The sequence below is a fragment of the Ovis aries genome, chromosome 6 (assembly GCF_016772045.2).
Source record: "Ovis aries strain OAR_USU_Benz2616 breed Rambouillet chromosome 6, ARS-UI_Ramb_v3.0, whole genome shotgun sequence".
Taxonomy (NCBI): Eukaryota; Metazoa; Chordata; class Mammalia; order Artiodactyla; family Bovidae; genus Ovis; species Ovis aries.
The window spans coordinates 72,711,365-72,728,972 of NC_056059.1; the positions used below are offsets into that span (position 1 = coordinate 72,711,365).

At 43.7% G+C, this 17,608-nt stretch overlaps 1 protein-coding gene across 6 annotated transcripts in view; it reads right to left on the reverse strand.

The window, feature by feature from the left end:
- Positions 1–252: 252 nt before the first annotated feature.
- The window catches only part of HOPX (HOP homeobox), a 31,247-nt gene continuing 13,891 nt past the window's right edge, over positions 253–17,608 (reverse strand). For 2 of the 6 annotated variants that reach the window (XM_060417141.1, XM_060417144.1), the window contains exons 2-3: positions 8,560–8,716; positions 253–1,063 (exon numbers count right to left, since the gene is read on the reverse strand). In XM_060417141.1, coding sequence (XP_060273124.1) covers positions 986–1,063; positions 8,560–8,703 — 222 coding nt within the window. In that variant the 5' untranslated portion in view covers positions 8,704–8,716 and the 3' untranslated portion in view covers positions 253–985. Of the gene's footprint in view, positions 1,064–8,559; positions 8,720–9,172; positions 9,262–17,608 lie in introns of those variants that run through there. The other 4 variants (XM_060417143.1, XM_012180016.5, XM_060417142.1 and 1 more) reach the window with 3 other exon arrangements.

A 17,608-nucleotide genomic window follows, 5' to 3' on the forward strand; every position in this document is an offset into this window, starting at 1 on the left:
ATGTACATCACCTGGAGAGCTTGTTGAAAATGCAGATTCTGATTCAGTAGGCCTGGATTGGAGCTGAGATTCTGTACTTTTCTTTCTCACAAGCTTGCAGCTAATGCTGATGATGCCAGTCCTGGACCACACTTTGAATAGCAAGGATTAGAAAATGACAGCTCTTTTGTCAGGCTGCTCTTATGCTGAGCTATTCTGCTTTCCTTTGATATGCTTATTATTCAGTTAAAAATCTGCAGAGGACTCAGTGCATTTTCACAAAATGTTAAGGTTTTATTTAGAACATCATTTCAGAGACAAAAAGCAGTTCATTTTGTTTAGCAAAATAAATTGACAAATGTATTTAAATAAGGGAAATTTAAGACTTTTGTGGATTTTTCCCCTTAGTTATTTGATTTTTGCCAGTTGGGATTTCTGACTTCCAGCCTGAGTGCTTTCCAAGTTAATTCAGCTATAATCCAAGGAACTGCTTTATGAAATCCACATGACTCAAAGTCCCTCTGTATTCTCACTCAATGTATTAAATGAAACACAAGGAAAATGAATTAGGGAAGTGGAATTAGAAGGAGATGCGTCTTTCTCTTGGTCATGTTATCTTTTCAACAGAAGCCTTGACCATTCTGAAATGGATGTTGACAGTAAATTGTTATTGGGAGGTGATGGTCAAAAGGAAACTTAGGTGGTTTTTAACACCATCTGTTATCATGACTCAAAAGGAAATGCCAGCCACACCATTTGCAGCCACACCTCTGCTTTACACAGAAGCTGCTGCACATAGCTTCCTATGTGCTTGCACACAGAAAGATTGTTATTATCTTCTTTAGTTATGTACATTAAAAAAAAATACAACATTGTGTTAAATAGCAGGACAGCTAACAGTGGGACATAACAACGCTACACTGAAAAACCAAAATAGCTTAATGAAGCTGAGAAGAGAAATAGCAGATGGTCTTCATGAAGGGGAGTGCCAATGCCCACCATCTCCTCAGTCTGTGACGGATCTGCACTCAGAGGGTAGGCCTTCAGACCGCCGCCACTGGGCCAGGCGCTGCTTGAACCATTTCTGGAGGAGGAAAATGTGCAAAGTTACTTGTCACGTATTGAAAAATATCCATTCCCTTTCTCAAAGTAGCTTCTGTGACCCAGTTGTAAAAAAGGAAAGTAAGAACTGAGCCCATGGGGCTGGTTCTTCTCTCTGTGATACTTACTTACCTTTCTGCCCCAGGACCTTTGCACATACTATTTCCTATGCTTAAATAAAACCTCACTGAAGCCTTCCCTGACCATTTTATCTAAAGTAGATTCTCTATCCTTCTCCTTAGTCTCTATTTTAATACTTGGTTACCTTCCCAGAACTTTGAATATCTGTAATGAATTCATCAACTTGTGCATTCACTTGCTTTTAGTCTACGTTTCCTTCTAAAAGATAAGAGCCGTGAAAGCAGAGTCTGTATCTGTCTTATCACTATTAGCCCCTAGCATAAGGGCTTAACAGAGATTAATCAATGTTCGTTGAATGATAAAAGAAATCAAAGCATCTTCTTGTTGCCCCAGATAAATCTATATAACTGTTTTACCTCATCAGTATGGGGTGATCCCAAGGGCCTTGGTCATCCACAGTGCTTCATTAGAATTTGTTGAATAAAATGAATGAAAAACTAAGCACTGGACAGCCTTGGGGCTCTTCTTTTGGGGGAATCTATGGAGTAGTCTGGCCCAATCTTTCTTGCTCCAGGGCCACTGAGCAGTGAGAAAAGATAGAGTAGAACTCCCAGTTTACTTAAAATCTTCTAGATTTGTGTGACCCAAATATTCATACCTCACAAAATTAACCATGGATTTAGAAAAGCCCCAGATGGGATAGTTCTAGCCATGGTCCTATGTGAAGGCTAAAACATTCTTCATATGTTGTAGAATTGCCTTACAACATATCAGTCAGTTCAGTTCAGTCACTCAGTTGCTTCTGTCTCTTTTTGACCTCATCGACTGCAGCACGCCAGGCTTCCCTGTCCATCACCAACTTCTGGAGCTTACTCAAACTCATGTCCATCGAGTCAGTGATGCTATCCGACCAACTCATCCTCTGTCGTCCCCTTCTCCTCCCACCTTCAATCTTTCCCAGCATCAGGGTCTTTTCTGATGAGTCAGTTTTTCACGTCAGGTGGCCAACGAATATTCAGGACTGATTTCATTTAGGATTGACTGGTTTGATCTCCTTGCAGTCCAAGAGACTGTCAAAAGTCTTCTCCAACACCACAGTTCAAAAGCATCAAGTACACCATAATTACACCACTGAGATTATACCATTGGAGAAAGAAATGGCAACTCATTCCAATATTCTTGCCTGGAAAATTCCACGGACAGAGGAGCCTGGAGGGGCTATAGTCCATGGGGTCACAAAGAGTCAGACACGACTGAAGCAGGTTGGCCAGGAGGGATCTGGATTTTTCAGAAAACAACATTGAAGAGAGAAGAGTGAAGGCATAGAAGCAGCAAGCATTGATCTACACGGGAGATGATGAGTAGAAGGTTCTATGGGCAGGACGGAACCTCTAGGCTTTATTCTCCTGTGCTTCCCAACCTTTCACATAACATGGCACACTTTCTCTACCTCAATGCTTGAGTAGGTGACCACTGGTGGCTCTGTAGTCCTGGGCCCTGCCAACAGGAAGCTCTATTCTAATCAACTGGCTCTGAGAACTTGAGGACGTTAGAGCACCAGTCAGCTCAACTATAAGTGAAGAGGGAATCTTAGGGAGTCTCTATTGTCCTGGTTAGGGTTTCTAACATTTACCTATTCCTAGGACTTCCCTGGGAGTCTGGTGGTTAAGAATCCACCTTGCAATGCATGGCATGCAGATTCGTTCCCTGGTCAGGGAACTAAGATCCCACATGCCTGGGAGCAACTGAGCCCAGGCACCGCAACTAGAGGGTCTGTACATTGCAACTAAGCCCCAGTACAGCCAAATAAATGAACAAATATTAAAAGATAAAATAAAACTTTAAATGTACCTATTCTAGGGGCCAATAGATGAGGGGACAGAAAGGAAGCAGAGAGAAAGAACACAGCTGTGGGATGGATGCCAGACCTGGGATGTGCTGATGGAGATGGTGTGGAGATTGTGTGGTGACACCTAGACGTCTCTGACTTAGCACAGCCTCCCAACAAACAGCGTGGGCTCCAGCGCCACACTTGGGAAGACCTCATCTCTACAGAGATCTAGGGAATCAAAAGGCACTTCAGCATACACCCCAGATGAGAAGAAAGGGCAAGGACCACAGGGGAAGGAGTGCTTCTGTGTCTCAAGGCCTGAGAGCTAGGAAGTGAGGAAACAGGATGGTCTAGGGTCTGCACCAAGGCTCAGCTGGCTGAACAGCAAGGGACCACGCCTATACTTCACCCTAACTGTTCAACAGAGTTTACACACTGAAGTCCGTTACACAGCCACTGAGATCTGTGGTCTTATACACCTTTGTACTGTTGATGCGGCAGCAGAGAAAAGAATTGAAAACCAGTGGCAGCAGATTGCTCTTGGGGAAACCTCTTAGGGGTTGCTTTCTGGATGCAGTATTTCGCTCTTAGGGGTCTCCCTCCTTAAGGACAATAGAGAGCTCACGTTTTTGGTAGCTTTAACCAATGTTCTGGGCTTCCCTGGTGGCACAGATGGTAAAGAATCTGCCTGCAGTGCTGGAGACCCGGGTTCAATCCCTGGGTGGGGAAGATCCCCTAGAGAAGGCAATGGCTATACACTCCAGTACTCTTGCCTGGAAAACTCCATGGGCAGAGAAGCTTGGTGGGCTGCAGTCCACAGGTTCAAAAGGAGTCAGACACAACTGAGTGACTAACACTTCACACTTCAGCCAATGTTCTACTGCTAAAGATGGGCATATTTGCTTCAGGGATCCATGTGTATATTTAGCTAACTCTGGAATCTGGTGTGAGAGCAGCATGGTTCCAGTTTCATTAATGAGGTGCCTCTGCAGGGATTTTGAGGCTACAAGGTCTGATTCAACAGAATTTCCAGTTACTAGAGCTGAATAAGCAGCAGAGTTTTACAGACCAACTAATTAAAACTTGGGGGGAGAAAGGCTCATTTTCTATCAGGATTCATTTAGGACAAAATGATTGAGCTGGACTCATTCAGAAGAGCCAATTCTTACATGAGTAATGAAGCAGAATATTAATATACAGTTACTGAAAATAACTTCAGCAATGACCACATTTGTGAATCGGTGAGTTGGCATCCGAATGCTTAATAAATTGAACCCTAGCATTGGGGAATGGGGGGAGGCTCAAGAAAAGCTCAGCTTTTTGAGCAACTGAACTGATTTTCTGAAGATATATATTTTAAATCACACACATGTATAATAATTTAGCAAACCAGTTGCTCTTCAACAAAAACCATTAAACACCTTGCTTGCTTTTTTTCACCTTCAGAGCAGAATCTTATCACATCTCACTCATGTTGAGACTAATTTTCCACCTGGCTTTTCTCCTTCTCTTCTTTGTTTTGGTCGGTCATCCCCTGGGAAAGACATTCATCCCTTTCTTGCTTATAAATGGATGCCCTCATTAGCCTCACCCATTGATGGAGATTTATTTACTCCAAGGGGACAGATGATAATTAGACCCTGTGATGTGGAGGGGTTGAGGCAAAATAACACTGTTCCTGTCCTTTTCTCCAGTAACTAACATTTCATTCTTTTTAGTAAGAGACCTTTAGAGGTCTTTTTCCACTGATGAAACATCTAACAACTAAAACCAGGGTTCTGGGAAGAATCCCAGGATATTAAGAGGAGATAAAAATTCTGGAAACCAATCTAAGAACCAATGCCAACTACACTGGGGTTGAATCAGTGAAAATAGAAAATGGCAGATCATCCTAACCTCCCAAGGGGCTGATGAGAGCTTTCCCAGCCCCTTCTCACACTGACTCCAAAATAATAAAAGACACAGGGGTTGAGATTCTGTAAAGTTTATCTAATTTAAATATAAGGGAAATCTAATTACTGTCATGAGAAAAAAATCCATTCTGGGACTGAAGCTGAAGCTCCAATACTTTGGCATTCTGATGCAAAGAACTGACCCATTAGAAAAGACCCTGATGTTGGGAAAGATTGAAGGCAGAAGGAGAAGGGCACAGCAGAGGATGAGATGGTTGGACAGCATCATGGACTGAATGGACAGAAGTTTGCTCAAACTTTGGGACCTAGTGAAGGACAGGGAAGCCTGGTGTGCTGCAGTGCACGGGATCGCAAAGAGTTAGACACAGCTGGATAACAAGGATCCCAGCAAATGCACCTTAAAAAGTAATTTACATTAGAGCATCCTTCACCTCATGCTGGGTTCCTGTTGGCGTTCCCTGCAAGTAGAGAACACTGTCCTACAGTGGGACAGTTACAAAGGGGTCAAAGTCCCCAGTCAGGGAACAGTTTAACCTTTTAGTCCCTCTTACTTTTGCCAAAGTATCAGCAGTGTGAATCAGCTTGAGTAAACTGTTAATATCTCACAGTAGCATAGCATGCTTATTTTTCTTTTCCTAGTATTCCTTGTTCTAGGAAAAAGAATATGAATCCAATTCTGGAGGTGGGTGGTATTAGGCATAAAGAGAGCAAGCATGTGAAATAAATATTATCTTGGCTTTGATGACCTTTTCTTATGGAAAAAGGTAACATTAATAAAGAAAAGAAACAGAGAAAGCATTGATAGCAGACACTGCTTACATGCAGGCTGGGCACACCCTGGTCTCCAGCAGTTGTTTACAGGGTCCCTCCAGGGAAACTGTTCCCACCCACCAGTCCACGTTGGGGGTGGGACGGCTGGCAAGGAGTTAAGGGGATGGTGGGTTGGTGGGGAGGATGGGAAGTTGGAAGATGAGATCCAATCTGATAAGAGAGGACAGAGGGTCACCTAGGAAGCCTCTTCCTCTGAAATTGCTCAATTTCTCCTCTCTCTGAGCTCTGGGGTCTCAGATGCTTCCTTGTAGTTGGTGCTGGAAGACAGAGGGGTAAAGCCGAGCTGTGGCAATGTTGGGGAGGAAGAAGGTGTTGGCCTTGTGGCAGGAAAAGGAAGCAAAGGGCCCTGCTATGAGGCTGACTCATCCCCGCAAAGGCTCACTTCAGAGCTGGGTCGACCATTTGCCCATTTGAGGGTGGGAGAAGAGGTGAGATGGGAGAAGGGATGCCTAAGATGGTGGAGGAACCTGCTGTGCAAGGGTCTGAACTGACTGACCTTGATTACAGAAGGGTGCCCTCTCTTTCTTCCTGCCTCAAACCTGATTTCAGTGCAATTCTCTCATATAAGGTGTATCCTGAGGAAAGACTAAATGTGGCCTGAGATGACTGTCATTTTTGGTATAGTTTTTTTTTTTTTTTTTTTTTAGGAATAAAGAGAACATAAATTGAATTTTCAGTCCTTTCCTCCCATCCCATCCAGTTGTTTCCATTTCTTTTCTGTGGAGACAAAACAGCATGGTGTTTAAGCATCCAGGCCAGGGGGCCAGACTGCCAGGGCACAGATCCCAGCTCTGCCACCTCCTAGCTGTGGCCTTAAGCAAATTATTTAACCTTTCTGTAAATCAATTCCCTAATCTGTGCAATGGGGCCAAAAGCACCTACTTCACAGCATTGTTGTGGAAAATAAAGGATTTAATACTTGGAGAATACCTGGAACAATAGGTGGCAAGTATCATCTCTCATAAAGGTCAACGTAATCATTCTGCTTTACAGGTAAGGGAATGACAGTAACTTGCCAAGGGAGAATCTGACTCAGATGATAAAGAATCTGCCTGTAATGTGGGAGACTCAGGTTTAATCCCTGGGTGGGGAAGATCCCCTGGAGAAGGGAATGGTGACCCACTCCAGTATTCTTGTCTGGAAAATCCCACAAACAGAGCAGCTTGGACATAACTGAGTGACTAACACTTTCACAGAGCCCACAGTGAATCCACAGCTTTCTTTTTAAGAAGTTGAGTTACTGTCTCTATGATCACTCCTCTTTTCTAAATATAGCGTGGGATTTTAAATGACAGAAGTTCAGCAGGCTGCCTCCTGGGGAAAGAGGGGGTGGTTCACAGAAACTTGAGCTGTTAGACTTGGGTTACACTAAATCACTAAATTACCTTCTATTAAGTTCTGGTTCTGGTTAGCCAGACAGCTGTTTCCTTCTCTAAAAAGATATGTTTGACTTTCTGTTTGACCTAGAAATGGGAGGATCTCCTACAGGCAAATTCTTCAAAAGTGTTAGTCGCTCAGTCGTGTCCGACTCTTTGCAACCCCATGGACTGTAGCCCACCACGTTCAAAGGCTTAGTTAGTAAAAGTCATTTTGGACTTGGGATCCAAGATGTATCTTGGGGTCTTGATTCTAGGATCCATTGAAGTACCCATTGTAAGCTCTTAAGCTTCATCTAAGAATGATTCATGGTGAGGAGAGAACAAAATGTCTGATGCCCTGGTCTATAAAATGGGAAGATTAAGAAAGTCTCTGCTTTAGACTTGTGATGAGTGGTGCGAAGTGCTTTGGGTTCCCATGGGAGAGATGCTAGAGGAGTTCCAAGTGATATTATCAGGCATAACTAATTGTCTTTCCATGACCAAAGGGAAAATAGAAGTCAGAGTTTAGGCAGGGGTTAAAAAAAAAAAGTCGGTTGAAGGAGCCAGTACTCCTTCAAGCCAGCTCCTAGTGGTTAAAATCCTGGGCAGTGTTACATTCTCTGTCCTAAACGATTTTCAGGATAATACAGAAGCTTTTAAAATAGATAAATAAATCAATGCACTTATAGTGACATCTTTCTTCACTCCCTTCAGTTGTAATGTTAGATGTCTACCTTGTCAGAAAACTCCAGAAAAAGAAGATCCTAGATCTCCTAGGGCCGTGGAATTTTTAAAAATCAGAACCAAATCTCCCTGACTCCCTTCAATTTTAGCTCTGCAGCTGAGCGGAAGCTGCAGCGAGATGTGGTGGAAAGAGGATGCATAACGACCTGAGCCATCATGACAATTCCCTCCCCCTGAACCTGTTTCCTCGTTTACCAACCCCGAGGACTAAATTTATAGCTTATCACTAGGATCTCGTCCAGCTCTGACATTCCCGCTGGGAACAGATTTGTGGACGCTGGGCTCAGTGGGCGCACACCGCACCTCTCCGGAAGATTTCGCTCAGAGCCCAAAGGGGAAAGTGAACCCGGGAAAGCGAGACAAAAGTGGGCCCATTGACGCGGCTCCCAGCCCGGCGGGAGGAGAGAGTGCTTTCTCTGGCTGTAGGGGAGAGAGGAAAATCAAACAGACAGGAAGGCGGGCGTGGGGTTTCTAAGCAGCTCCTGCGGGAGCCACTCGGCTGGGGTGCAGGGCAGACCCGGCGCGGGTGGAGCCGAGAAGCAGGGATGCTGCGGTGGAAGCGATGCAGGTCTGGGCTCCCGGGGTGCGGGCAGAAACGCTGACAGATCGGGGGAAGAGGGCCAGGCGGGAGCCGAGGGTGAGGGAGGCCCTCACCTTCTCGAGATCGAGGCTGTCCCGAGGGGCGGGCGTGTGGGCGCGCGGGGCGCGCGCCGGGGCTTACCTGGGTCTCCTCCTCTGAAAGGCCTGCCTCCGCCGCGATCAGGCACAGCGTGGTGGGGTCCGGATGCTTGTTGACCTTGTTGAAGTTGTACTCCAGGATCTCCACCTGGTCCTCAGTGGGGCCGCTCGCGGTCTCGGTCGACATGGTCCCGGCACGGCTGCTGGAGAGGGAGAAGCGGCGGTGATGAGCGAGGCCGTGGGCAGAGCGCAGGGAGGAACGGCGATCCGGGGCGCCCTCAGCCCACCGGGCTGTCCCCGCCCGCGGTGGCACGGCGCGCGGGTGTCCCGCGCTGCAGGCTGTGCCGGGAGCCTGCGCGGGGCCCTTCCGGGGGCCCGCCTAGGGGATCCCCCCGTAGACCTGCGCGTCCTTGGGCCTCCCTCCTGACCCCAATTTTTACAACAGGTTTCCCCGGGGCCCCTGCTCTAAGGCAGTGGGAGGAGAAGGCGGCCGCGCCCTCCCCGCCTTGAGGCTTTAAGGAAGGAGTGGAGGAAGAGCGGCGGTGATTTTGGAAAAATCGCCTTCAAACGCTTCCTCTGGGCAGAGAGAGCTGCCCTGGGGACAGTCCTGACGGATCGCTGGGCTGGCAGCCCGGTTCCACGGCGGGACGCCTCACCCTTGCAAGCCCTGCTGCCTCTAAAGCGGTTTAGCACTTTGCAGCCTCTCCAGGGAGGGCGGTACACCCCACACCTCCTTCAGAGAAATGACCCAGAGGACAGAAGTTACTTTTCATAGTTGGGGAAATGGGGGCGGCGCTTTTAATCTCTGCCTTTTACAGAGGTGGAGATAGGTCCGCAGCGCTTCACCCCTACACTTCCCAGGGCCAGGGACTGAGAAGCAGGAGAAATTTCCACCTGAGGGCTTGTGTGAGTCACCCTGCAATCTGCAACCTCCTTCATCCCTCTACCCCAGGTTTTTCGAACTAAAGCTGTGAGTAGGAATCTTCCTGTCAACCGGCTCTTCATGGCCCAGCGTGGCCTGGACATGGTTCCGGCAGGGTGCAGTGTCCACTTCACTATGAGCCTCTCTAGATGAGGATTTCCAAGACAGAGCCCAAATCCAGCTGAGAAGGATCTACAGCAACTGTCTTTTTAATCCGACATCCCCTGTGATTGCATTAAAAATAACTGCAAAGTCAAGAGAACAGGTCTTTGACCAGCTTCAAGGTCGTTTATATTTCCTTACTTTAGAGCCAAACAGTGCTCTAGCAGGGGCTTCTCAGGTGACGTTAATGGTGAAGAACCACCTGCCAATACCGGAGAGGTAGAGATGCCGGTTCAATCCCTGGTCCAGGGAAGATCCCGTGGAGGAGGGCATGGCAACCCACTCAAGTATTCTTGTCTGGAGAATCCCAGGGACAGAGGAGCCTGGGAGGCTGCAGTCCATGCAGTCACAAAGTCGGACACAACTGCAGCAATAGCATGCACGTATGGATTGTTCTAGCAAATTTGAGGCAACATGACTTCCCGCTGCATATCTCATACCTAAGTAGCCTCTGAAATGGGGCTAAAAAATGGCAGATGTGCACCCATCCCCTTCCCCCAGTTTAAAATGTATTGAGATATAGGAAGTTAGAGTGTTCAAGTTCTTGGCTGAGGACTTTGGACAGACAGGTCAGGACTTGCCATCTCTGACAGTAAAAGATAAGCACATGTGTGGGAAACACCTTGGTTTGTTGTTTTAACAAACAATTGCAAAATCAGCCAGCACAATCCTGAGTGGATTTTGATGTAGTTTGTACCTGGGGATGAGCCACACTCCACTGACCTGCCTGCATAATGTCCCTGAGGCTGTGATAAACTTTTATATTGTGACCTGCATCCTGGGCTCCCTAAATGTTTTTCACTCTCCTCTTGGTCACTTGAAGAGGGTTTCCGGTGAGACAAGAAATCATTCTACTGTGAGAGAGCCTGGGGTCAAACCAGTTGTTGGGTCATAGTGAAATCTTGGTGTTTTTAGGCAGTTCTGTGCTCCCCAACTTTAAAATCTGTCCCAGTGATGCCTGTCCCAGTGGTGAGGCAGGATGAGGTTAAGCCAGGTCGTAAATGCCTCTTCTCCTGTTGGTACCTGTCCCTCTTTCTTTGACACAAAACTTCAAAGCTGGAAAGAACCTTGATGCCCAGCATCCTAGAATGGAAAGCCTTTGCTTCTGTTTCAATACTGTGCTCTTCTAGACCCTTCTCAACAGGCCATCCTGTCTTTAGTTTGGCAGAAAAAATCAGGTAGGGGCTTGTTGCTATTTCGAATGGGCACTGACTGACCTCATAGGATACCAACTCCAGCCAAACCTGACCACTGGAAACACCCACCACTGCTCATTTTGCCTGGAAAAAAAAAAGAAGAAAGAAAACACAGGCAAGAGGAAACTCCTGCCTCTGATTTTGTTCCTTGCCCTAGAAAGAGCCCAACTATTTCCAGTGACACAGTTACGGTGGCTCTTCCAGGAAAATTTTTGCTGCTTCTTTGTAGAATCCCCAGTCTTTCAGAAGTGTTCATCAAATGCACAAATTTATAAACTGAACTCAGATTCAAGGACTGTTCCTCGTGTACTTCTTTCCCTCTTTTTGTGTCTTAACCATTATTACATGATTCAAAGGTGACACATTCTTAATCAGGTGCATTTTCTCTGATAATTTTGTGGCTCCCTGTTACAGGACTTCATATGAAGTTTTATGGATAGGTCCACTTGGCTTTAAAGTTCTCCTTGAGTTATTGGACTAAGGGCATTGGACTTGGTTGGTTGCTATGGGAGGACCATTAGAAAGTACCTACTTCTAGATGTTATGGGGAGGGAGGTGGGAGGGGGTTCATGTTTGGGAACGCATGTAAGAATTAAAGATTTTAAAATTTAAAAAATAAAAAACTAAAATTAAAAAAAAAAAAAGAAAGTACCTACTTCTCTAACGTACACCAAACAAACTTGATTTCTAGAAACGAGGATAGAAGATCTAACCACAATAGAGATATCTACCTTTTATTTCTCCACAAAACTCAGTCTCTGTTACTTCAGTTATCTTTGGTTAACATGTGTTTGCTGCTGCTCCTCCATTTCTTCTTTCCCCCTCTTTCTTTCAAAGGAAATTTATAAATCACATCACCGTAGTAACCTTGGCCTTATAAAACTTCTCAACTCTTTCCAGTAAGGAAACTGTTGAAAAACATCTCTGAAGGTAGTCTAAACAATGTCAGATGAAAGGAACTAAAAATATTTTAAAGCTTCTTAAACTTTACTCTGAGCACAATTGTATCATTGCTGTGGTTATTAATATCTTATGAAACATTCAAAGAGTCCTGTGGTTGTGTTTTCTTTTGTGGTTGCAAGAAGACAATGCATAAACTTTTGCAAGAGGTTAAATGAAAACTGCTGGCTCTTTTGTAAATTTCAATGCCTGGATAGACATTTGTGCCAATCTTATAGCTTTACCTTTGTCCCTTAATCCTATTGCTATTGCTAAGTCACTTCAGTCGTGTCTGACTCTGTGTGACCCTATGGACGGCGGCCCACCAGGCTCCCCCGTCCCTGGGATTCTCCAGGCAAGAACACTGGAGTGGGTTGCCATTTCCTTCTCCAATGCATGAAAGAGAAAAGTGAAAGTGAAGTTGCTCAGTCGTGTCCGACTCTTAGCGACCCCTTAGACTGCAGCCTACCAGACTCCTCCATCCATGGGATTTTCCAGGCAAGAGTACTGGAGTGGAGTGCCATTGCCTTCTCCACCCTTAATCCTATAGTCATTTATTTTATTTTATTTTTTTGAAAGCATCTACCTATATGAACCAGCTCATGGAAGGTGCTACTAGCTGGGACCTGCAGAAATCTCTCTGGGCTCACATTTACCATCTTCTCCTCCCCCTCCCAGTCATTCTGATATCTCTGTAATGCCGAAAATACCAACTAAGAGAAAAAGGTTATCAGTGGCATGGGAGGGGCTTCCTGGACTTTTCTGGTGGTCCAGTGGCAGAGAATCCTAGCTCCCAATGCAAGGGCCCTGGGTTCCATTCCTGGTCGGGGAACTAGATCCCATAAGCCACAGCTAAGACCCAGTACAGTCAAATAAATACATTAAAAAAAAAAAAAAAGATCAGTGGCAGATACTCTCAATAAACCGTCCCATGGTGAACTGACAAAACAAAGAAAGCAGATGGATCATTCTTTAGGGTCATCTCCCAATTTACTTTAGCTTGTGTCTCCTTTATGTTCACTGTGGACTTTCTGAAAGCAACGAGCTCTTGAACCATTCTGTATTTTCTTAAGTGAAAAAAATAACATGCCACCATTTCTCCAAGGAAGGTGGTGGGTCTTTGGAAGCAGAGCTTTCTCCCTCATCACTTACTGAGCTACTCTGGATGGAGAGCCAGGGGGGATCACCCAGGCTGTCAGTGTCTCTCAGAAATTGACGCATAGGAGTAGAATATTGATCTGCTTCCTCAGGTTAACACAAGGCTATGTTAAAGGAAAGGACTTTCTTGTTTGTGTTTGTTCTTCAAATATGAACCTGGTGGTTAATGTCTTTAAGCTTAGAACAGTAGTTCTCATGCCTGCTGGGCCTTACAATCACCTGTAGAAATGTCCAGGACCACTACAGACCTCCTGAACCAAAACCACACTGTAGGAAGCCAGCACGGTAGAAACACAAAGAATATTTTGGCTCTCACAAGATTTTACAACTTAATTGTTAAAATCAACTATAAACATTTAGGACCTCTTATTTCTTATACTCAGAGAAGGCGATGGCACCCCACTCCAGTACTCTTGCCTGGAAAATCCCATGGGCAGAGGAGCCTGGTGGGCTGCAGTCCATGGGGTCACTAAGAGTCGGACATGACTTCACTTTCACTTTTCACTTTCATGCATTGGAGAAGGAAATGGCAACCCACTCCACTGTTCTTGCCTGGAGAATCCCAGGGACGGGAGAGCCTCGTGGGCTGCCATCTATGGGGTCGCACAGAGTCGGACACGACTGAAGCGACTTAGCAGCATTTCTTATACTGTAAAGATGCTTTAAAGTATCTTCTAACTCTGCTGCTATATATCATCTCAACACTTGAGCAGACAGTAGGTTGAGGTAGTTTTAAAGGAATAAACTTCTAAAAATATACATTGGAGAAGAAATTTAGACATTACACTATTTACCTTTCATATATATGGTCAGGAATGTGGAAAATGTCTTTAATATTATGAATTATTAAGAGAAATTTCACTATGCTTTGAAAAATTCAGAAATAATATAAAACCCTTTAAAAATCTTTTTCAAATAGAACATATTCTTGGGCTTCCCTGGTGATTCAGTGGTTAAGAATCGGAGATCCCATGTGCCGAGGAGCAACTAAGCCCATGCGCCACAACTACTGAGCCCGTGCAGCAAGACAAGCCATCGAGATAAAAAGACAAGGCACCGAAATGAGAAGTCGGAGCACACAATGAAGGGTGGCCCCTGCTCACCTCGACTGAGAAAGCCTTCATGCAGCGGCAAAAAACCCACCACAGTCCAAAAATAAAATAAATCTTAAAAAAAATTCTGTTTTCTTTGAAGTTTTTTCTTTTTTTAAATTGGAGTACAATTGCTCTACAATGTTATGTTAACTTTCTGCTGCATGACTAAGTTTATGCATATATCCCCTCCCTCATAGAAAAACACATTCTTGTGTTGAGATTAGAATTTTTTTTTCAATTTATTTTTGGCTGTGCTGGGTCTTCTTTGCCTTGCACAGGATTTCTCTAGCTGTGGTGAACACGAGCTACTCTTTGTTGTGGAGCACAGGCTTCTCCTTGCGGTGCTTTCACTTGTTCTGGAGCACAGGCTCTAGAGCCCGGACTCAGGAGTCGTGGCCCATGGGGTTAGCTGCTCCACGGCGTGTAGAATCTCCCCAGATCAGGGATCCAATCTGTGTCCCCTGCATCGGCAGGCAGATTCTTAACCACTGCGACACCAGGGAACTCCAAGATTAGAATGTAAGAAAGCAGAGCATCATAAGGAAAATTCCTTCTACCTTATTACCATACAAATTTCCATAATTGATTTAGAAACCAAAGATTACAGTGGAAGAGATTTGCCAACCTTGACAAACGATTCTATACATTTTTGAATTTTCCAATGCAGGAAATGCTCAAGTTTAAGTTATTATTTATATAGACAATTTATAGAATACAACTTAAAACTGAACATTAGATTATGAATACACCTACACACCTAGCATCATTGCTGTCTTCAGATAAACAAGGTTCCAAATCTAAATAGGAAAAGACTTTTTAATGCTATATTGATTACAATTTTACTTGTTAAAAAAAAACAGAGGAAAATACAACAAAATATTAACAGTGTTTATATCTAGACTGTGGGAAACAGATGACCTAAATTTTTTCTTTTTTATATTTTTCTCTTTTTAATATTTATTACCTTGAAATTAGAAGATTTAGTATTTTTCTTTAAAAATTAGTCCTTTATTTTTATTTATTTTTAATTTTAAAAATTCATTTACTTATTTTAATTTGAGGCTAATTACTTTACAATATTGTGGAAAAATTAGTTCTATCACATGTGTATGCATCCCTAAAAGAGCTTTCTGAAAGTTTTTATGTTTTTGAGATCTATAAAAACAATATCACACTATATATAATTCTTCCGTAGATTGCTTTATCCATCAACATGTTTTCAAGATTCATTCATATCTCAGCACGTAGAGAAGTTTATTTATATTCAGTTGTTTCCATTTAGTGAACATACTACAATGTATTTATGTCTTTTCCTGTTGGTGGATATTTGGGTTGTCTCCAGTGTATTGCTATTATGAACACTGTGTCTCTGAACACTTTTGTATATGTCCTCTGAAGCACTTTTAGGAAGATTTTTCTAGGAGTGGAACTGGTCATAAGGCATGTGACTAGTAGCTTTACAGCATTATACCAACTTCTTTTCCAAAATTGTTAAACAAAACTATACTATACTCCTCATACATATACTATTGATACCGTGTATAAAATAGATAACTACAAGAACAGGGGACTAATATAGCACAGGGGACTCAATGCTCTCTGGTGACCTAAATGGGAAGAAAATCCCCAAAAAAGGGGGGGATATATATGTATAGCTGACTCACTTTGTTGTACAGTAGAAACTAACAACATTGTAAAGGAACAATACTCCAATAAAGATTAGTTTTAAAAAACTGCAAATGGAAAAAAGAAAAACTGTACTACTACCAGCAATGAATAGCATTTCCTTTTCTCTACATTCTCATCAACACTTGTACTGTCAAACTTTTTAATTTTTTTCCAAAATGGTTAGTTTTTTTTTCGTCCATGAATAATATCTAAATCTTCTTGAAGCTGTTTATGTTTCCATCCTGCTTAACTTCTTGACGCTAAAAGTTTCCATACATTTACTATTTAGTGTGTAAAAAGAGTGTTTCCTGCTGGAGCCCAGAAGGAGATTTGAGGTATTTTTGGAGAGTTTAGACTGTCTGCAGGCTAGCTCGTTATTTCCACTGGTCACCAAGAACAATAGGAAAGATGGATGGAAAACTAATTACAGCAGACCTTTTGTCTGTATAATGCTAAAAATGTTTCTATCTTCCCTTCTACAGAGCTCCTGGGAGTCAGGACTTGACTCTGCACTTAAAAAATGCGTTAGCTGTATCAATTTATTTTTCCCTCACCCTTAAAGCAAATATCAAAGTCTCCAGATCAAAAGGACAGAGATGGACTTAAAACAACTGAATAAGGAAGAAGAAAGGATGTAGGGATAGGCAGGAAGAATGAAAGGGATTATTTGGCTGTGGGCTTAAAATAAGATATAAACATGTGAGACCAACTAATGTGCTCAGTGTTTGAACCGCAATACCGTGATCATGGGGGTACTGCCTTCCAGTTTAAAAGCGGGTTAGTATTAGCTCTTTCAGTTTTGCTCACAATCCTCTTAGAAATAGAATGGAATTGATCCTGTTTTGTGATCAAGAAAGGTTAACTAACTTATCTACAGTGTCAGAGGAAGACTCAGAATTCTCCTTTTTATTCTGGCCACAGCTGTAACGTCAGCTCTTGATGTCATGAGCAAGATTGATGCCTACTTCCAAAAGGCAGTCTCCTTGCACTCTTTTGATGTCACAGGAACTCTAAGGTATGATTAAATCACCTACTTGGATCTTTGAGCTCCAGTTTTGGTCATGGTCTTTCCCTTTAGTGAAGAGCTGGAACTGGGGCAGCCAGGCCATTTCTGACTGACTGGTCTCTCCAGCCTCATTCCCTTAGTGGCTGCCACTGCCCAACCCTCTTGTAGAATTCTTCACCTCTCCTGGGAAACCCCTAGTATCTACTTGACACCAAGGCAACAGAGAGAATGAAATCACCCCCTTTCAAGTTTTGTTCTGACTCCACACTTTGAAGTACATTTTGGGGAAACGTTCAAGTCTGTCTGGTAAGATCTGAACCCTTAACTTCTGATCCAGTGTAACAGCTATGGGCACACACGGAACCACCTGCCAGCTCACAATGACAAGTACGCTTTATTCTCCCCAAACATGCTGCACTTGACCTCATGGGGCAGGAAGGCTTAGTGCTTGAATTCATTCCTTCCTACTGGTCACCAGCAATGCTACCACCCCAAGTACCTCTCATTTCTCAAAGTTTTGTTAGGCGAAGGTATCATCAGATTTAGTTTTCAGTGTTTCAGCCCTGCTCTGGGGTTGCTTATCTCTTAGGAGTTAAGCCAAGACTTAAAAATATGAAATGCTGCCTTGCTATATTCTAAGTTCTGTATATCCTGTGTACACTTTTATATATGTTCTGTGTATTTGCTAATTCGGCTTAGTACTTTCCAGGTCCTCCTCTTTAGACTTGCTTTCCTCTTGCCTTAGAAGCTGCTCTATTTCAGGAAACTCAGCAGAATGAAAAGCAAACTGAAACTTGAGTTAATGTAGTCAAAAGGTCAAATAATTAGAAATCTTGAGCACTAATCGTTTGAAATATCACTTTGCTGAGCCTCCGTTTCTTTCATGGAAAGAAGGGGTATAATAATACTCACCTGAGTCTAGTTCACAGCTCTGTTGTAAAGTTCAT